At 57.7% G+C, this 21,571-nt stretch overlaps 1 protein-coding gene across 1 annotated transcript in view; it reads left to right on the top strand.

Annotated features, from left to right (window-relative positions):
- Positions 1-1,324: 1,324 nt before the first annotated feature.
- Positions 1,325-21,571, top strand: part of ASIC4 (acid sensing ion channel subunit family member 4) — a 22,656-nt gene continuing 2,409 nt past the window's right edge. Inside the window, 7 exon segments of the mRNA XM_007445803.1 lie at positions 1,325-1,498; positions 1,500-1,697; positions 1,700-2,323; positions 18,091-18,235; positions 18,322-18,449; positions 18,629-18,791; positions 21,262-21,415. Coding sequence (XP_007445865.1) covers positions 1,325-1,498; positions 1,500-1,697; positions 1,700-2,323; positions 18,091-18,235; positions 18,322-18,449; positions 18,629-18,791; positions 21,262-21,415 — 1,586 coding nt within the window.

The raw sequence follows: 21,571 nt of genomic DNA, 5'->3' as shown, positions 1-21,571 counted from the left end.
GCGGGGCGGGCCCGCCACAGGGAGAGGTGGCCACTGGGCAGCGGGTGGACCTCGGACTCTAATCCCCAGCAGCTGCTGTTTCCCTCAGATCGATTCCTTTCTCACTTTTTTTTTTCAGCTGCCGGTTCCGCGGCTCGGATCGATGGAGCTGCCTCCCCCACCCCTCTGAGCTTCCCCTCCCTGCTGCTCATTAGTGCCCCGATTAATCAGCCCCCCCTTTCCTCTAGGGGACGAGTACCTCCTCTCCCATGAGGGCTCTCGCTCTCACACGCCCCCCCCCGCCAGCACAAGCTGCTCACGGTGACCACCCCCACCCTGGGGGCACCCAGGCATCACCTCCTCTCTGCCGGCCACCAGGGGCCCCATCCCTGCCTGTGATAGCAGCCCGCATGCCTGCTTCCCCTCCGCCAGGAGGCAGCCACCCCAGGGCTCCCCTGCCCCCCTGCCAGGCGCCCCCTGTATCCCTTTCCCTAGGACTGCGTTCCTTCCCATTCAAGCACAGCACCTCTCTGCTCCCTCCAGCACCCCCATGTGGGCTCTTCTTGACCTCCGTTCCACACCCTCTCACCACATCACACCTCCTCTGCTCCCTGGCCTGTCCACCCAACACGCGCCCCCAACCTCTGGCCTGGCAAGGGATTTGGGAAACATTTGGCGAAGCAAAGCGGCCACAGATGTGCAAGTCAGCCAGGGTGCCCTCCGTCCCAGACACTCGGGAGACTGAGTTTCGGGGGTGGAGGTGAAGTCGGGGAGAGGGCGGCCAGCATCCCAGAGGGGGCAGGGGTATGGTGGGTGTTAAGTCGGGAGCAAAGCTGTAGGGAAGCCAAGAATCTTGGTGGAGCCACCATTGTCCCCTTGTCTGTCTCGCCTGCCCTTCTCTGCTCTGCCCTCCCCTCCCCTCCCTCATTCAAACAAGTGGCTCTCCCAAGGAGTTTCTGGAAGCCGCCGTGAGTCGGGTAGTGGGGTCAGGTGGTGGCTGGGTGGCTGCAGTCAGGAGTCAGGGAGGCCAGGAGGTCGGGGATGGAGTCAGCTGACCCTTCCTGGGGTGCGGTCCAGAAAAGTGGCAGAATGAGCGAAGGACGCCGGGTGCAACCCTCCTCCCTGGGTGGCCTGGGAGTGGGGCCATGCGGGGGCCCCACGAGTGGCTAGGGTGTAGCAAGAGTTTGGGGCTATCCCGACGAGGTCTCAGGCAGCAGGGATGGGGGATCGCTGTCCCGGGCTGGGGGCTGCCCCCTCCCCTGGCCTGGCTCCTGTCGCCCGTGCCGCCGGTGAAACGCTGTTGACATGTCCTGAATTATTAAGCACGGGGTGGGCTCCGGAGCACATGCTGAGCGGAGCGGCTGGGGCTGCGCGGCGTGGTGGAGCAGCACTCGCTCCCTCGCTCCCTCGCTCCCTCGCTCGCTCGCTCGCTCGCTCGCTCGCAGGGACACACGCAGGGGCTGACAGCTGTGCCGGTGCTGATAAGGGAAGCCACAAGGAGACGATCGAGGAGAGACAAGCGGCGGCAGAGGCGTCAGCGGCAGTGGCAGCGGCAGCGGCAGCGCCAGGGCTGCGGAGTCGCCGGGAGTGGGAGTGACTCCCCCACCTCAGGCCCCCACCCTGTCCCCGTCCTCTTCCCGTTTGCCCTGAGTTTAGAAGAGCAGCCGCTGCCCCCGCAGCCACTCCGGAGGGCACCGGGGGCTGCTGGCCAGGGAGGGACAGGGGCAGGTAGGCTCCAACCAGTCCCAGCAGCTGGGCACAGATGCCGATCGAGATTGTGTGCAAAATCAAATTTGCAGAGGAGGATGCGAAACCCAGGGAGAAGGAGGCAGGGGATGAGCAGAGCCTCCTGGGGGCCGCGCGGGGGGCGGCAGCCCCCCGGGACCTGGCCACCTTTGCCAGCACCAGCACTCTGCACGGGCTGGGCCGGGCCTGTGGCCCAGGACCCCGTGGACTGCGCAGAACCCTGTGGGTACTGGCCCTACTCACCTCGCTGGCTGCCTTCCTGTACCAGGCGGCCGGCCTCGCCCGGGGCTACCTGACCCGGCCTCACCTGGTGGTAATGGACCCGGCTGCCCCAGCCCCAGTGGCGGGCTTCCCGGCCGTCACCCTCTGCAACATCAACCGTTTCCGGCATTCGGCACTCAGCGACGCCGACATCTTCCACCTGGCCAATCTGACCGGGCTGCCCCCCAAAGACCGGGACGGGCACCGTGCCGCTGGCCTGCGCTACCCGGAGCCCGACATGGTAGACATCCTCAACCGCACTGGCCACCAGCTCGCGGATATGCTCAAGAGCTGCAACTTCAGCGGGCACCACTGCTCCGCCAGCAACTTCTCCGTGGTGAGTCCTGCCAGCCAGCCCGCCCAGCCTGGGGTGGCCAGAGGCTAGCGGTGGGGGAGGGAGTGGTGCGCAGGGCATCCTCACCAGGGCTTCCCCTCCTGCCGCCGCCAGAGGCTGGCCTCGTGTCGCCCCCATGGCCGGTGTTGCCCTCGGGCTGCCCAGCATGGAGCAGTGGACGCTCGTGGGGGCTTACCGTGCTGCTGCCGCCACTCTCTTCGGGCTCTGCCGCAGCTGCAGAGCCTAGGTTTGGGGGCCGAGGGTCCTGGAGTGGGCCCGGGGGCCCAGAAGCTGGTCAGCTTGCAGGGGAGGGATGCACCACGCCACAGCCAGACCAAGTGAGCCCCGGTTTTCTCTTGCTCTCCTTTTCTTCTGTGGCCACTGGATTCTTCTCCCCACCCAACAAGGGTGATGGGGAGAGGGTGTTCTGGGGGCTCCAGCAAAGGAGGGACTCAGGGCCGCCTCTGGGGGAGCTGGCCCGGCAGGCAGGCTGGACAGAGCCGATCTTCGCGTACACTGGGTGCCAGTGTCTCTTATGTGTCTCTGTGTCTCTCACACACACCCCCTTTCACTGACTCCCTTACACATCCCTCTTTCATGCTGCCCCTCCAGCTTCTCCCGCTTTCCAGGCCCTCCCTCTGTTTTCTGGTTCTTGCTGCCCCCTTGCCCGGCTCTGGCTCTTACACTGAGGGTCACTCATTCACTCTTAGGTGCATGGCTCACCCTCACTGCTGCCCAGTACACACACACACACACACACCCCTACCGCATGGGGACATGGCTTCCTGCACACTCTCTCACACACACTCAGTGTCCCTGTCACTACACTCACGTGCACACCTGCACACCCACGCACCCAGAGAGCTGCTCATCCCCGTGCCCACATCCCAGCTCTTACTAAGCTGCTGAGGACAGGGTCACACCATGGATGCCGTCCCCTCTTGTGACACCCCCACCTGCCTCAGCCCCTGCTCCCCATCTCTCACATATGTGCAAACACACACACACACTTTCACGAGGAGTGGAGTGGAGTGGAGTGTTGGCTTGGGCTACCCTCCCATGCACACCTCCCACAATCGGGTGTGTGTGGGGTGTGTGTCTTGTATGCTGTCTGTCTGTCTGTCTTTCGGTGCTCCGTTCACCCATAGTCACAGGCTGTCTATTATTCCTGGTGCTTGAGTTGCTGTCCCCAGTCCACAGTTTACCCCTGGCATTGTGTACATGTGGTGTGTGTGGGGTGTGTTTTCATTCTTGTGACCACCGCCCAGCGCATGTGCAAATACATGGCATCGACGTGGTGCCGATCCAGCCCAGCCTCCAGCGCCAGCCCCAGATGGGGACCTTTTCCTTCTCATGGCCTGGTGCCCGCACCCGGGCTCTCATTCACTCACTGCCTCAGTAGCACCAGGAAACATGCTTCACCCGTGTTCCTGCCCCCACCATGCCTGCAGCCTCGGGGTCCTCCTGCCATTGGATGGCGGGAGTTGCGTAGAAATGGAGGAAGGGACAAGAAGGAGGATGTGCTGGGAGAGGAACCGGGGCGGGGAGGGGATGGCAGGGGCCTGTTGTCCAGCTGCACGCCCCTTCTTCCAGGAAAAAAATCAACGCTCTCAAAGCGATTGTCCCTAAGGAGCAGTGTGTGAATATGGCCTTTTGGGTCCGTGGGGCTCCTCTGTGAGACATCGTCACCCCTGAGTTTTGCGGGTGGGGACAGATCCCGTGTCAGCAGGTGCTGTTGGGGCAGAAATCAATGGGGGCTTTGTGTCCCTGAGTGGGAGTTTGTGTCCCAGGCCCCGGTGAGGGGTGGAAGGGCAAGAGGAAGAGTAATGAAGCCTCGGGGGGTCAGCAAACTATGGCCTTCAGGCCAAAGCTAGACTGCAGCCTGTTTTTACATTTTTTAAGGGAAAGAAAGAAAATAAAGGAGACAAAGGGGAAGGAAAGGGAGGGGAGGGAAGGGGAGGGAGAGAAGAAAAAGAAAGAAAGGAAAGCAAAGAAAGAAAGGGAGGGGGGAGGGGAGGGGAGGGGAGGAAGAGATGCAGGGGCAAGGAAGCAAGGTGAGGGAGGCAGGGGGTAGCTGCCTGGCCTCCAGGAAAGGAGGAGGTGCCTGGAGGATATGGGAACAGGGAGCCTCCTGATTAAAGCTGGCGAGTCCCTCTGAATCTCGGGATGGCCAGGCAGAGGTGAGGGTGGACATCCCACAGGCCCTTTCATACCCTGAGGATGGAGAGAAAAGGACAGAAGTCTGTGGGTCTCTGCTCTGGGGCTGCAGCAGGACAATGAGGGGCAGAGGAGCAAAGCAAGCACGGGGGGCCAGGGATTCCCCTTGGACCCACCTGTCCCCTGGGGAATTCCTGTCCCCCCCCCCGCCCCACTCAGCCTAGTCCCCATACCCTTCTGCCCAAACCCCAACCCCCATGTGCTGAGTGTAACTCTCCCTTGGACCTGGCATTCTAAGGCTGAGTCTGCTGCCAGTTTACAAGGGTCTCGGATTATGGTTGGGATGGGATGATCCACAGTAACGGGGAAGATGGGGGTGTACTGTGTGGGCAAGACTGGAGAAGGGGTATGGAGACAAAGACATCAGGGGTCTCTGATGAGGACATGAGGTCCACAGTAGACTCCGTGGTGAGAATATGGAGCCCATGATGGGGATTTGGGATCGATGGAGGGGTGATGGGTGCAGGAATCAGTGGTGGGAACCTGCCAGGGCACGTGTGCTGAGATGGTCAGAGACAACAACGCGCTTTGGGGAAGGTATGTGTTTTCTGTTGCTTTCCCCATTTCCTCCTTCCCACTCCCCACTCTGCTGTGACCTTTCTTCCGGAATCCAAGTTAATAAATGTCACATTTTCCAGCCTATTTTTACTCCGGGTAAAGTGCCCTCCCCCAGTCCCCTCAGCTGCCGCTCTTGCTTCTGTTACCACTGCAGTCGCTCTCACCCCCATGCTCCCTAATATCCCCTCACTGATTCCCGATCAGTCACTCAATCAACACAGAGTTCTGAGCACCTAGTACGTGCCAGGCTCGCTGCCAGGTGCTGTGGTGAACAAAGAAGGGGAGCCCTGGTCCCCAGTCCCTGTCCTCAAGCAGCCTCCAGTCTTGTGGTGGAGCTGGGATGGGGACACTTAAAAAGCTTAACCAATCGAAGAGTTAACCAGCCATGCAAGCAGTGTCAGGAGGTGCCGGGATTAATTGCCAAACGAGGTTACATGGATAGTAAGAGCCTGGGTTCAGAGAGAGAGGCCATTCTGGGCTGAAGAGGGCTGGGAAGGCTTAACGGATGAAGCAGGCTGGGCGAGGTTTGGAGAGGAGGGGAGGGGAGAGAGGCGAGAGTAGAGGACTGATGCTTCCACCTCTCCACCCATATGCCCCTCCACCCAGCTCACCCCATCTCTTCTCTTTGCCTCCCCCCTCCTCACCCAGTCTCATACCAGCCCACTCCCACCTCCACCACCACTTATATGTTCTCTCTCTTCCTCCTCAATTCCTACCGCCATCCGCTCCCCCAGCCCAGCGCGCCAAGCCCCATCTATACTTTCCCCCGTGCGGCTGCTCTCAGCCTGCCCACTTACTAGAAGGCAGAAATCACTCTTTCTTCCTAGGTTTCGTTTCTTCAGCTGTAAAATGTGGCTCTAAATTCTAGTGTCTCCTCTCAGCTGGGGACTGTATGGTGGAGTGGTCAAGTGTGTGGGTTCTGGAGCCAGACGGTCTGGACTCAAACCTTGGCTGGGTGGCCTTGGAGAAGTTAGCTTCTGTGAGCCTCAGTTTCTGTATTCATGATACAGAATATTAGAACCTAAAAAAATTCGGGTGGTTGTGAGGATTAAAAGAGATGGCTGTAAAGGGCGTAGCACACTGCCTGGCACACACATCATGTGCACTCAGAGTGTCAGCTGTTAGAAATGCCACCACCCCAACTCCTGGCTCTCTTTAACCTGACTGTTCTCAGCACCACCTGCTGTTTTCCAACCTATGTGCTGGCATCTTCGCTAGTCTCCATCACCCAGCCTTCCTCCTCTCTTGACCCTCAAGCCTCCGCCCCCCACCCTATTATAGCATCCCCACGCTTCCCAACCCTCCCCAGTATTCAGGCATGCGTGTGCATGTGTAGTAGGGCATACACCTGAGACCGGTGCTGTCCCACAGAACACTCTGTGATGATTTAAATGTCCTGCATCTGCACTGTCCAACGTGGTCATCACTAGCCACACAGGCCAGTGAGCATCTGCAGTGTGATTAGTGTGACAGAGAGAATGAAGGTTCTATTCAAACAGCGGAGTGTGGCCAGTGGCTGCCATATCAGACAGTGCTGCTGTAGGTGGTCCTGGGGACGTGGTTCAGGTTGCCAGGTTGGGCAGGGCTAGGCTTTCCAACTGGCATCAAAGGATATAAAGTGATGGTGGTGGGCTGTGATCAGAAGTCCGGCCATCTACTCTCCGGACTGAGGTCCCCAGTTGAGCTGAGGATGGGGCCTGTGTCTGGGGAAATCGAGGTGTCTGGAAACACCACGCGAACAGATACACCTTTCTTCCCAGGTGCAGGACGTGACCTTGGTCTTTTCCATTCTATCGTCTGGAAAATTGAGGCATGGGGAAGGTAGAGGATCCATGAGGAGGCAGGGGGAGGGCCAGCCCCTCTCTGTGTGGTCCTCCGGGCTCCAGGCAGCCCCTGGAGGGGCAGGTGACCAGAGACCTGTGGGCGCTTCCCTGTTTCTATCCCCTCGCGGGCTCTCAGCCTTCCCTCCCCGCCTCCCAACCCTCCTTCCCCACGCGCTGGTGACTGCCATGACTATTAATCACTCGCCCTGTTCTCTTCCTCTCTGCTAATCAGGCACAATTAGACAAGGCCTCTTCCAGCTGGGCAGTCCTCCTCCCTGCCCCCTTCCCTCCTCTCCCAGCCCCACCCCAGCTCAGTCGGGATGGCTCTGAGGCAGAGGGAGCTGCGTGCCAGCCCTCCATCACTCTCTGGCTCCCCCAGCCCACAATTCCAGGCTCCTCCGCCATCCCTGGCCTTCTATCCAAGCTTCCTCCTGAGCCCGCCCCTTCCCTGGTGTGGTCAGGACGGTACTGACAGTCTCTGCACCCACTCCTTGATTGTGGGAGGGGCTACTCCACAGACATCCCAACTCCAGGCCTCCGCCACTGGCGCCCAGGGCCTGAGGGCTGCCCCTTGCCCCCGTGAATCAGGAAGGGAGAGGAATCCCACTGAGGCCTCTCATCTACCGGATGAGCTTACCTCTGACCCTCACTCCCAGCCCAGCCCTCCGTGCCCTCCGGCCCCACCTTCTCCTGAGGTGTGAACCTTGAGAACATTTAATTCAACATCTAGTTCAGGGATGGTCCTGCCTTCGGAAGCCAGGCAGATCAGGTCAGAGAAGGCACGCAGTAGGGAAGGGTGGGGTATGAGGAGAAGTGAAGGTCACTTACCCTTGAAGGGAGCAGCTGTTTCTCAGCCCCAGCTAACTGTTGCCCTGTGGTCAGGGATGCCCGGTGTTAGGGGGTCTTCCAATTTGTCCAGAGAAGCCCCGAGTCTTGATTATTTTAATTAAAAATTTCCTGAGTAAAAAAAATATTCAGAGGGCTATCTACAACTCTGACTGCAGGACCCAGCGTGCCTGCCCTCCCCACCGCCTGCCCCACTGCTGGCTGCAGCCTCTCAGGCCCTCCTGGAGGGGGCGCTCTCAGCCTGGCTGCCTCCCATTGGCCGGTGGAGTTGCTGGAGGGGGATTTGAGCCCAGCAACCAGCGGCAGGGACTGTTACTGTTACCCGGGGCTGGCCTGCAAGGGCAACGGGGAATGCCAGGAGGGACGTGCCCCACCTGGCCCCGTGCTGCAGCCCCGTGGCCTCTTCGTTAATCAGGCATCAGCCCCGAGCTGGGCTCATTATCAGCTCAGCTCCTCGTGGCACTGCCGGAAGATGCTGATTAGCATTTGAAGAAATGGCCCCCGCGTTTCCCTCCTGTCCTCCCTCTTTTCTACCCGTGCTCCTTCCTGGACCCCCACCCCGGCCCTTCTGCTTCTCGGGAGGAATCTGCTCCCTCTCGCGGCTGGTGGCAGGGCTGTCTCTGCCAAGCCCAGGCCAGGGACAGAAAGGACCAGGACCAGGGGGCAGGGAGGCAGGAGCGCCCCAAGGAGTACTAGGAGTGCTGAGTTTCGGGACTACTCAGGCTGAGGTCACTGGGCGGAGGAGGGGGAGTGAATGCGGGGTGGAGACTCAGGGCGGTGGGGAGAGATGGACAGCCTCCCTGGAGGAGGGAATGAGAGGGCAGCCTCAGGCTGTATTATCAGTGTTTCCCTGTCCTTCTGGCAATGCCACCTCCTTGGAGCAGCTGGGCAGAGGGGGTGGGGACAGCCAGAACCGTGGACAGGAGGCCTGAGGGTTTTGGGTTTTTGTTTTTTTGTAAATCCTGGTGGAGGCTTAGGGTCTTGGAGCCATCCCACATGAATGGGGGGTGGGAAGGCAGGAGGAGGACAGAGACCCCGTGGGTGGAGATAAGGGGCTTCAGAGTGCTGTGTGTTTTCCAGAAGAGGGAGGGGGTATCTGCAATTCTTCCCCGGCTCTCAGGCCCCGAGGCCGGGGCTGGCAGCGCTGAAAATCCAACCTACCCACCCCCCTCCCCGCAAATGTTCACCATGCCCTTGGGACACCCATTTTCAGTCAGAGGGGGAACAGTTCCAGAAAGACAGGCATAGGCAGCAGCAAGAGAGTTCAGAGAGGAGCCACGGGATGATTAAGGGGAAATGGAGGATTGATTTAGGAGGAAAGATTAAAGGAGCTAAATCCGTGGCGCTTGGCTCAGCGGTGACTAAGCGTGGACAGGATAATAGCTTTACAAATGTGTGAAAGGTGTAAATACCAAACGGGGGGAGGGGGGGGAGGGGAGGCGGCTCGGCGGGCCAGGAGAGCGGGGCTGGGGGGCTGAGGAGACCCCCCGGAAGGGCTGGGGGCCCTTGGGCGACTGCCCGGTAGGGCTGGCTCCTCTCCAGTAGGGGTGCAGGGGGAGCAAACGGGGTGCCGGGAAGCCCCGGGTTCCATTTCGGGGCCGCAGCTTCGCCGGCCTGTGCTGACCTCCACGTCCCACTCCTGCCCCGCTGAGGATCTGAGGCCGCGGGTTCAAATCCCATCCGAGTCCCTCTGCGCCCTTCGGGCCCCCCGCCCCGCCGTGCCGGCTCGCGCCCCTCGCTCCTCCCCGGCAGCGGAGCGCGGCGGGAGGCGGTGTCTCCCTCCGCGGTGGAAGCCTTTGGCGCGGCTGTGTGCGGAGGTCACTTTGCCGAGGAGCCGGGAGCCGGACGAATGCAAACGAGGCAAACCCCGGGAGGAGAGCGGAGGAGCCCGGAGGAGACGGGAGGGAGGGCGCCCGGGCGCCGCGGTGGATGCCTGCCCCGCGGGAGGGAGGAGGGGGGCGACGAGGAGCGCGAGGCGGTGGGTGCGGCCTTCTGGGTGCGGTTGGGCCCAGCCTGGAGGCTCGGGCGCACCCACCCACCTCCTCCATCTCCTCCACCTCCTGGGTCTCGGTTCCTGAACTCCCTCCTGGACACGGATGCGATACATTGTTGTAGGCAAGCTCTTAACGAATAACTTTGCATCGAGGGGCTGGAACGTCAGGGAAGGACTTCGTTACAAATTAAAAATATTCCCGTCTGCAAAACCGACTTTCTAGGGTTTAAGGCCTATGCGGTAGCTACCTGGGAACAGGTTTGGCTGTTTACCTGCGTCCTGGAGGCCCCGCTCTCTTCTCTCCAGTGGAGACGCAGCGCTCCCTGAGGTCACCGTGTTCTTCCACGGCCCCAAGGGCTCCGGGCTCCCAGCTCCAGCTCGGCCTCAGCCTGGAGTCATTCGGCCTCGACTGTCTCCTAGTTCTCCACTACTGCCCACGCGCTTACATTTGCTCAAACGTCGCGCCCATTTCCTCCTCGACTCACAAGCACTTCTATCTTGGAGAAGAAGTCGCCTTGAAGAGCACCTGGGGGGCTGGGGGCTGGGGGGATGCTGCGTGGACCCTGTGGGGGAGGGCAGGCGCACTAGGGCTGGGGTGGGGTGGGGGGTGGGGGGTATTCTCCCTGTGTCTGACTGTGGTGTGATCGGATGCCCTTCCTGGGTGGATGAGTGCACTTGCTCTGGGAAGCTTTATACTCTCCAACCCAAGTCGAATTCCTGTTCCACTCTCAGGGGACTTGGATTGGTCTCCCTATCATACCACCTATCCCAGCTAGTAGTGATTTGCCTATCCCTGGGATTGTTGGTTTTGTGTGCTTTGTTCACCACTGCTGTATACCTGGCTCCCAGCCTAGGTGCTCAGTAAACACTTTTGGAATGAATGAATGCCTTTGGGGCAAGACAGCCAACTCCCTCAGGGCAGAGACCAGTGATTTTGTTCTCCGAATCATCCCCAGCAGCAAGCATAGTACCTGGCATATTGTACAGGCTCAAGGAACAGTGTTGGACAAGTAAGTGTGTTGTGAACACCCACCATTTCTTTTATTTTTTTAAAAATAAATTTATTCATTCATTTATTTATTTTTGGCTGCGTTGGGTCTTCGTTGCTGCGCGTGGGCTTTCTCTAGTTGTGGCGAGCGGGGACTACTCTTTGTTGCGGTGTGCGGGCCTCTCAATGCAGTGGCTTCTCTTGTTGTGGAGCATGGGCTCTAGGCGCGCGGGCTCAGTAGTTGTGGGACGCAGGCTCAGTAGTTGTGGTGCACGGGCTTAGTTGCTCCACGGCATGTGGGATCTTCCCGAACCAGAGCTCAAACCCGTGTCCCCCGCACTGGCAGGCGGATTCCCAACCACTGCGCCACCAGGGGAGTCCCCACCCACCATTTCTTGAGCACCTCCTATTCACTGGGGCTGTGCCGGGTATGTTTCAGCACGCAGTGGCTGTGAGCGCAGAGTCCGGTGCCAGATCACCTGGTCCCCTCCTCTGCCACGTCATGTGACTCTGGCCAGCTCCTTACCCTCTCTGGACTTCCACTGTCTTGTCTGTAAAATGGAGATGTTTAGAAACCTCCAGTAGAGGGTTTTTGTGAGAATTAAGGAGTTAATTGATATAAAAGGCTTAGGACTATGCTTGACACAGAGTAAGCACTGAATAAATGTTAACTGTGGCTATTATCTGTGTACATTATCTCTTTCCTCATAACACCTCTGAGATGCCTATTATTATTCCTATTTTACAGATGAAAAGTGGCGGGTCAGAGAGGTTAAATGACTGAACCCGAATCCCACAGACAGTAAGGGCAGGGCTGCAGGCTTGTACCCTCCTCTGATAGGAGAGCCAGATCTCAGACCCTGGGGGATTTGCTCTGACAGAATTCCATCCTCTCCCACAATTGCTGAGAGAGCCTTTACCAAGGTGCGTGATGCCGTGTGAGAATGGGCCCAGTGGGGAGCCAAGATCAAATGGCTGCACCATCTTGGCAAGAAGATTCCCTAAATGGGCTCCCCTGCTTTCTTGAGCACCTTGCACGCATCCCTCTGGACTTATCTCTGATCCTGACTACTAACCTTAGGAGGAGGAATTACCATCCCCCCTTTTACTGATAAGTAAACTGAGGCTCAGAGAGGTTAAATCGCCACCCAAGGTTGTTTGTCCAAGGCTGGTGGCAGAGCCAGGATTTGAACCCTATTCTGTCAGCCTCCAAAATGTGCACCCGTTTTTCCATGTTATGAAGCTTAGGTGGATCCTTTCCCAGCACCATGTTCAATGGTCGATCTCTGCCCCAGTTTGGGCCTTACTGGTCTCCACAACACTCTTATTACTAATATTAAGGCCTCGTGTATATGATTTTACCTTGCAAATGCCTTTCACCTACTTCAATTCTTCTGAGACTTATAACCGACCAGTGAAATAAGTCGAGCAGGAATTTCTATCCCCACTTGACGGATGAGGAAACTGAGGACCAAAGAAGTAAAAAAATCACTTTACTAACCAAGGTTACACAGCTGTCACTGGTGGAGCCAGAGCTGGGATCAGGGTCTACTGACCCCCAGGGGGGTGATGGAGGTTAGTGGAGAATGCTGGGGCCCAGTGGGGGGCGGGGGACTGGGCTCAGGTTCTGAACGTGCCCTCTTTTTTCTGTATGTCCTTGGATATGTCCCTTGCCATCTCTAGGCTTCCAATTTGGCCTCTGTACAGTGAGGGTTTGGACTGAGTTACCTCCCAGTTCTGACCAGCGCAGACACCTTAGGCATTCTGAGTTGGTACTATCTTCCCTGGCGAGGACAGAGGAGAAGGCTTTGAACCTGGATGCTTGGGCCACCCCTGAGTGAAGCTGGGGCCCGAGGGCCATCTGAATTGGGATGCTAGCCACAGTCCAGGGCAGATGAAGATGTACCCACTTCCACTGGCCCACTCTGGACCCCAGGGCACTGCAGGATTAAGGGGAGTTCGTTCCAGGGGCCTCAGTGAGAGGCATGGGGCTGGACCACACCAGGAGAGGGCTGATGGAATTTGGAGGGATAAAGCAGCCATGGAAAAGAGGGCTGGGGGGAGGTGCCAAGGCCTTGGCAGAGGCAGGGTGCCCAGAAGGCGCTGGAGATAAAGCCCAGGCTGCAGATTAGCGCTGGGATTAGCCCAGCCTTGGCTGTTCCTGGCTGCTTCTTATCTCCTGGAGGCCCGGAGGAGCCCTCTCCCCCACCGCTCTGAGCCCTGGCCCTGCTAATTGCCTGTTAACCCTGTGCACTCCGTGACTGCAGGGAGGATGAGGGGGTGGGGAAGGGTGGGTAAGAATGCGAGGAAATGGGAGCTGTGGACAGATGGAACTCAAGGGACTGAGAGAGAAGCCACTGCTCAGAGGAGCAAGCTCTGGACGGATCTCTCCGACCCTGATCATTGTCTAGGGCAGACCTGGAGTGGAGGGCAGGGAGAAGGAAGGAAGGGCGCCTGGGGAGGGGTTCCTGGCTTGGGGAGGTGGCTTTAGGCCCAGGGAAAAGTCAAGAGGAGGAATACAAGAGTCAGTGACTGGACACCTAGACTAGAGAATAGACAGAAAAGGAAACAGTATAGAGATGCAGCAGGCAAAAGAACAGAGAGGCTGGGGGGCAGCCAAGCCAATGGGAGAAAGACGAGGCCAGGGGGATGGACAGGCTGACAGAGGGCAAGGGACAGAGACACAGGCCAGATGGATAATTGATCAGATGTTGAGGACAGACAGGCCAGGAGGATGGTAAAAGACCTGAGAGAGAGACAGATCAGGCGACCGAGGCTAGGGAGATGGACAGACCCAGGACAGGGTCCAGGCCAACACTAAAGGGGAGGTGGTCCGAGAGGGACAGGCAGGTGGCTGGCAGGAAGGAAGCTGGTCCACGGGTCTGTCTGCAGCATGGACATAGACCTATCTAGAACCCATCCAGCCTAGGTCTGGAGGGTTTCAGCCCAGAACCAGGGGGATGGACCTAGGAGTGACGGCGGAGAGCAAGGGAGGGCTGGGAAGAGGGAGAGCCAGGCGGAAGGAGAAGGTGGGCTCTGAGATGGGCGCAGGGCCCAGAGGCTGAGGCTGGTGGAGGGGGATCTGGAAATAACCCCTTGGCCCATCAGGGCACATCCTAGCCCAGGAGCTGCCCCTTTCCGTGGCTGGACTCTGGACCCTCAACTCCTGTCCACACACCCTCCTCTGGGGCCATTCAGGAGAGAGCAGTGGACAGCCAGTGGGACCTTGTGGCAGAGCGGCCGTGCCGTCTCCATGGAAGAAGCTGTGGGCTGTGCTGCTACCAGAGATCTGCCACTTAGGAGCTGGTGGCTCCACCCGCTGCTGCCTGCCTGGCCCAGGGACCGTCTCCAGGGTAATGCTCTGCTCTGCCCCACGGTCGGGCCCGGCCCGGGCTGTGCAGGTGTCCTGGCCCTGCCAGTCTGGCCTGTCCACTCCCTGCAGAGCATTGTCCATCAGCAGACCCAGAGTCCTTCCACCCATCTCCCTTTGTCACCCCCACTCTGCACAGTTGCCTCAAGGGCAGGCATACCAGGTAGCCACCACCATCTGAAGCCTTTGGAGCCAAAGCCTTCCCAGATGGCTCTGCTCTGCACAGGGAGAGGCTCAGTGTCATGTAGCCTGTGTCTGTGTCTATGTGGTGGAGGCATCGAGTAGGGAGGCTGCCCCAGCCCCACCTAGGTTCAGGATGCTACCAGACTCATTCATTCACTGAACACCTACCAGGTGTTTTATAAGCACTAACTCTGCTTTAGCATCAGGCTCAGTTCTGCTCGAATCTCTGCTGTCATTTGCTTGCTGTGTGCTCTTAGCCAAGTCATTTTCCCTCTCTGAGCTTCCTCAACATGAAACGGGGGCTACAATGCTTACCTCGTGTGGTTTTCTTGGAGGCTCAAAGGAGAAAATAGATCAAAAGTACAGGACCCAGTACAAAGTGGGAATGTTTGATAATGTTCACTTTGCATTCCTTCCCTCGACCTCACTCCTCCTTCTGCAAATTGCACTGGGCTCTGGGGATACCAAGATGATGAAACGGGGCTCCCAGCCTCAGGGAGTCCACGGTCCCATGGGAGAGACCATGACAGTGCCCAGCGATCAGGGTCAGCCGCTGCACACTGGGGGGCGCGAGTGAGCAGCTCACTACTGGGATTCCCCCATGCAGCCCATGCCTTGTTTAGCCTCCCAACTGGAGCACACACTGAAAAACGGCTGCAGCAGCAAGAGCTGATTCCAGCATCTTCTTGGCTCAAAATAGGAAGGGTCTGAGTGGTTTGAGATTTGGGACAAATACTTACATATTCCCCCCATCTGCCTTTCCCCCACCACTGAGGACACAGGGATCTTGCCCCCAGCCCTCTTCAGGGCTCTCCTCCCTGCAGTGACATGTAAAAGCACAGGTCTAGAGCCAGGCTGTCTCGCTGGACTCTTACCCCTTCGACTAGGGCCCTTCCACTCACCGTGCGGCCTGCAGACCAGCAGGTTGTTAGAAATGCAGAATCTCAGTCTTGGTGCCCAACACACGTTTACTGAATCAGAATCTGCATTTTAGCAAGATCCCCAGGTGCTTTGGGTGCACATTAAAGTTTGAGAAGCACTGATCTTGGAGACCTTGGCAAATCAGCCAACCTCTCGGAGCCTCAGTTTCCTCATCTGTAGGATGTAGGGTCATTGTGAGATTCGATTGGAAAGAGCATATTAAGCATTTAGTGCAGTGCCTGGGGCAGAGCGGATGCTCTGGGACTGTCAGTGATGCCTACTCCTGCCCCTAGATGGACACACAACAGGGAGCTGCGGCAGGGGTGATACAGACAACGTCAAGGACTGGAACCCAGAAGGTGGCGAGGGTGCAGAAGGAGTGGGGGAGAGACAGGTGAGGAATTGAATTGAGAAGCAACAGATATGGAGAAGAGAGTAAGGAAGGTACAGAGGAGTGGAGTGCAAGGGAAGGAGGGATGGAGGAAAAGGGATCGAGCGTTGAGACTCCAGTCTCATTTCAGCTGGATGGGGCTGAAGCAGGAGCCAGGGCTTGGGGTGCTGTAAGCTTGGGTTGGGGGAGTTGCCAGCAACGGACTGTGGGAACACCTTGAGTCTTGCATCTCAATGAGTTCCACCTCTCCCCCTAAGCTGTGTGACCTTGGGCAAGTCACATCACCTCTCTGAGCTCTGGTTTCCTCATCTGTATTTATCAGGCTAATTAAACCTACCTGATACCAGAGTGGCTGAGGAGATGAAATGGGGTGGCAGATGCTGCCATGTTTTGTAAACTGTACAATTCTTGTTATTTGCGTGCTTTTGTTTTGGGAATCTGAGGCAGGGTGTTTGGGTGATAGAACTGTCTTGAGAGGGGAGAATCAGCGGGCGATTAACCTAGGGGGATGGGGATGGGAGACAACCCTGCCTCACAACGAGGGCACCCCCAGGCCCCCAGTTCTTAGAACTCCTCGCTCCTACTGCCTCCACCCAGCCCTCTCCCTTCCACAGCCTCCCTCTGGAGCTCGGCATTTAGGAATCTTTCCCCTTACACTGCCTCATGCCTTTTCTCCCAGCTTTCACCAGAGTGAAAATGTTCCCAGGGACAGAGGCCATGGAGAGAGAGAGAGTGATTGAGTGCGCTGACCTCCTTACGCCCAGGGAAGGTGCCGCCTGTGATGGGTTTGACCCAGGGGCTGGTCTCTGTGGGGTGAGCCTGGCAAGGGGGAACTCCCATCTGCCTCTCCCTCAACCTCCTACCGACCCCAGCTGCTCGCAACTCCCATCGGCAGCTCTGTCCCCGCCAGAGCCTCGGCTTCCATCTCCGGGGCTCCAGCGCCATCTGGTGTCCACATGGGACGACTCTCTGCAGAGGAAAAGCGAGATTGGCTGCTTCTGCGCTGGCGAACCGCGTATTAAAGTATCCCTTGTGCCCCGCCCTGGAACAGGTGCTGGACTCATTGTCCCTGTGCAGCACGAATTCTAGTGGGGGGAAGATGAGCAATGAACACGGAGGCAAACAGATAAGCAAACAGATAAGCAAGATCATCTCAGGTCTTGATGAGGACTTTGAGCAAACCAACAAATGCATTTGATGAGGGGAGGCTGACACTGGGAACGTGTGTGTGGTATATGAGTGTGCATCTGAAGAAGGGACACTTAACCTCAGGCTTAAAAGATGAGCAGCTAGCCATGCCAGCTGGGGGCAGGGGAGCATTCCAGGAGAGGGAACTGCGTGAACAAAGGCCTGGGGAGGGAAGTCGCTCCGAAAGTTTGAATTTGTCTCAGAGATCTGGGAGTGGAAAGGCAGGAGGCAGAGGCAAAGGTTACCTCATGTGGAGACTTTCAGGCAAGGGAAGGAATGTGGCTTTATTCTCTGGGAAATGGGAAGCCATTGGTGGACTTCAAGTTGGCAAGTGACTTGTTTGGATCGCCTCAGTTTAGAATGAGCACTCTGGCTACTGTGTAGTGAATGGCTTTGGAGGGAGAGGCAAAGACCGACGAAGGGCACCAGTTAGGAGCCTGCCGCCGTGGCCTGGGGGAGATGATGGTGAAAGGGGGACATGAGATGGAAGGAGAGTAGATGGATTCTAAATAGATATTGCCTGGGACAGCAGCTGGATTGTATGCCTGGTCACCCCTGTCCCATATCCCAGCAACCAACCTACAGGGAGAGGGAGATTTCAGGGATTCTGACTTGAGAAACTAGGTAGATAGTGGGGCCCTTTACTCATAAGAGGAGAATGGGTCAGGGACAGGATTTGGGAACACATCAAGAGTTCTGCTAATTTTTTAAAATAAATTTATTTATTTTGGCTGCGTTGGGTCTTTGTTGCTGCACACAGGCTTTCTCTAATGGTGGTGAGCGGGGGCTACTGTTCGTTGCGGTGCGCGGGCTTCTCATTGCGGTGGCTTCTCTCGTTGCGGAGCACGGTCTCTAGGCACGCGGGCTTCAGTAGTTGTGGCACACGGGCTCAGCAGTTGTGGCTCGCGGGCTCTAGAGCACAGGCTCAGTAGCCGTGGTCCATGGGCTTAGTTGTTCCGCAGCATGTGGGACCTTCCCGGACCAGGGCTCAAATCTGTGTCCACTGCATTGGCAGGCGGATTCTTAACCACTGCGCCACCAGGGAAGTCCAAGAGTTCTGCTATTGATATGTTAAGCTGGAGGTGCCTTTTAATCATCTAAGAGAGGATGTCAGTAGAAAAGATGGAGCTCAAGGGAGGCTGGGCTGTTGGTTGGTTGCTGGGATATGGGACGGGGTGACCAGGCAGGTCTGGTGGCCGTCACAGGGGACAGGGAACCCTAAGCCTAAGGCACTGTCTTTCATCTCCCCCTTCCACACCCCCGCCCCTCCCGCTCCTGTCTCTTATTCCCAGGTCTATACTCGCTATGGGAAGTGTTATACCTTCAACGCGGATCCACAGAGTTCACTGGCCAGCCGGGTGGGGGGCATGGGCAGTGGCCTGGAGATCATGCTGGACATCCAGCAGGAGGAGTACCTGCCCATCTGGAGAGAGACAAGTATGCAGGCGGGAAAGGGACAGGGGCTCCAGCCTGGGTCCTCTGCCTGGGATGGGTTTCCAAAGGTGCCCATCTCTACTGTGCAGACGAGACGTCGTTTGAGGCAGGCATCCGAGTGCAAATCCACAGCCAGGAGGAGCCACCCTACATCCACCAGCTGGGCTTCGGCGTGTCCCCAGGCTTCCAGACCTTTGTGTCCTGCCAGGAACAGCGGGTGAGCACCTCCAGCCGGGTCCTGGGTCAGGCACAGGGCCAGGCCTTTGGGCTCAGAGGGAGTGCTGACCAGATCGGCCCCCCAGAAGCTCACATCCCACCAACCCTCACTGGGGCTGTGGGCGCCGGAGGGCCGGGTGGGACGTCTGTGCGTGACCCCGTCATGCCCCACCTCTGCAGCTGACCTATCTGCCCCAGCCCTGGGGCAACTGCCGAGCGGAGAGTGGGCTCAGGGAGCCTGAGCTTCAAGGCTACTCGGCCTACAGTGTGTCTGCCTGCCGGCTGCGCTGTGAAAAGGAGGCCGTGCTTCAGCGCTGCCACTGCCGGATGGTGCACATGCCAGGTGGGCACCCCACCCCCTGCCAGCTCTCTGTGTCACCCTGCCAGGCTCAGAACCTCCAAGGGCAGAACACTGCTCATGTGCAGGGGGGCAGGTGCACGTGTATGACAACATGTGTGCATGTCTCTGCCCACGTGAGTGTACATGGTGTGTGTTCGGGATTTTATGCATGTTTTCACGTATGCATATGGGATGCACACACGTATGTTTGTGTGCCTGTTAATATGTATTTATGCGTACATGTACTTGTGCATATCTGTACTTTTGTACTTGAGGTTGTGTGCATGTGCTTGAACACGTGCATGCAAATGCATGTGCATATGTGTGTGTGCAAGCACGCATGGATTTACGTGCATATGTACATGCGTACATCTCCATGCTTCTGTGCACAGGCATGTATAAATTCATGTGTGCACATTTATGTGTGTGCATGCATGCATGTGTGTGCCCACATTTGGGAATATGGGAGGGGAGAGTGGATGGAACTATAGACTCCAGGAATAATCTTCTCTCCTTTCAGGCAATGAGACCATCTGCCCGCCAAATATCTACATCGAGTGTGCTGACCACACACTGGGTCCGTGCTGCCTTCTCCCCTCCCCGCCTCTCCGGCCCCCTCCTCCTCTTCGTCTCTCTGTGCACCCTGGTCCTCACTGCCTTGCCTCCCCTCCTCCCAGTCTCTTCCTGGGTTTTTTTTTTCCCTGGGGGTTGAGCCTTATCCCGTACCTCCAGGGGTCTGAGGACCTTTGCAGTTGTGGTGGAGGCAGCAGGGTGGGGGGTTGCAGAGAACCGGAACTGAGAGTGAACGGTGGGGCTTCTCATCTTGCTTCAGCCAATGAGCTTGCCTCTCTGGGAAAGTGAAATGACTTCTCCCTTGGTATGAGAAAAGATGTATTGCTGGCTATCGGTGTGGGTAAGGCAACCCCATCTGTCCATAGGTCTCGCTTGATCCACACTTCATTCATTCATTCATTTATTCATTCTACAGATGTTTACAGCCTGCACTGGTGCCAGAGGTAAAAGTGGGAACAAGAGCCCTGCTCTTGTAGCGCTTACTGCCTGGCGGGGCTATGGATGGGCATCACAATACAGCGTGTTAGTCCTTGTGTAGGGGAACCTCAGCGATCCTACAGGGCCCCAGCAAGGGCATGCAGCCTCACTTGGGCAGGTAGGGAGGATTCCCAGAGAGAGTGACATATGAGCTGAGACTGGAAGGGTGTGGAAGAGTCAGCCAGGTGAAAAGGGGGGACATGTTCTAGGCAGTGGGAACAGCTCGTGCTAAAGACCTGTGGCCAGAGAGAGCGTGTGTGTCTGGAGCCCTGAAAGGTCAGTGTGGCTGGAGGTCAGAGAACAAAGGAGGGCTTGGAAAGAGCGGAGGAGGCTCTGGGAAGCCAGCAATGGCTTAAGGCAAGGCAAGAATGTCTTCTGATTTTAGGAAGGGGACCCTGATTAGATGTGAGGATGGATAAGCGGGGAGGAAGACTAGGAACAGGGTGACCGGTCAGGATAGCGCGGCGGTAATCCAGACGCTGGGGCCACGGGGGCGACTTTGAGGTGCTGGGGCAGTAGAATCACACCTTCTCTGTCCCACACACCAACTACATCCGCCAAAGGGGTGATTGAAGCGTGGTTAATGAAGGAACAGATGTAAGTGGGGTTAAGGGAACCACAAGGGGTGGTGAGACTCCACAGAACTAAGGAGCCTTTCTTGCCCCCACGCCTGAAGGGTCAAAGGAAGGGGTTGCTACTGGCACCCAGAGAGAGACCTGTGGCTGTCTGAGATGGACAGGAGCCGGGAGCTGGGACCACAAGTGAGGAAGCCTGGCATCTCTCCCCTCCTTGCCCTGTGATCCTGATGGGGCCTCCCATTGGCCAAACCCAACCCAAAGCCATAGGACAGGGAGTCTAGGTGATGCATTTGGCAGAGATCAGCATCCTGGGACAGAGCAAGGTGGGGAGAGTGGAGAGTGGATCTGAAGGGGCGAACAGAGAAAACCCAGCATACTGAGCATAATAACCCTGCCCATTTGTTCTTCTGTCTGTCCATCCATCCATCCATGTATCCACTCATCCATAGGCATATGTGAAAACATGCATACCTCCCATTCATCCCAGCATCCTCTCCAAGCCCCTCATGTGTCTGAGGCCTCATGTGGTTGATTAGCTCTGGTGGGTGGCCCGTGCCCTCCCTCTGAGCCATGAGGACCTCTCTGTCCCAGGGGGCTGGGCAGCAGAGGGATGAGCTTATAGGAGTGTGCTGGGGTTTCTGCCGCCGCCCACTTTCTTGGATGGTCTGAAGCTGGTCCAGGAAGGGACTCCCAGCCAGTCTCCTCCAGGCAGTGCCAGTGCTGGCCAGACCAGGCCCTCAGTTTGGGTGTGCCTGCCTCAGGACAGCCCCTAAGCTTCTCCCCTGCAGCTGGTGGGCCTCTGGGCCATCCCACCCCGCACAGCAGCTGGCGCCTCTGTGTTGCAGATTCCCTGGGTGGAGGCTCCAAAGGCCCGTGTTTCTGCCCTACCCCCTGCAACCTGACCCGCTATGGGAAAGAAATCTCCATGGTCAGGATCCCCAACAGGGGCTCAGCCCGTTACCTGGCAAGAAAATACAACCGCAATGAGACCTACATACGGTATGTATGTGTGTGTGTGTGTGTGTGTGTGCGTGCATGTGTGCGTTTGTGAGTGTGTGTCTTTGTGTGGTGGAGGCCACCCTCAACAGGCCTGGTGCATGGTGGAGGCTGGGAGTGGGCCACATCTTTGTTAACAATGAGTCTCCTGCCAGGAAT

This window comes from Lipotes vexillifer, unplaced genomic scaffold (genome assembly GCF_000442215.2).
Source record: "Lipotes vexillifer unplaced genomic scaffold, Lipotes_vexillifer_v1.1 scaffold965, whole genome shotgun sequence".
In the NCBI taxonomy this organism is placed as follows: Eukaryota; Metazoa; Chordata; class Mammalia; order Artiodactyla; family Lipotidae; genus Lipotes; species Lipotes vexillifer.
The sequence above is the reverse complement of the archived record's forward strand: the minus strand, read 5'-3'. Positions and strand labels throughout refer to the sequence as shown.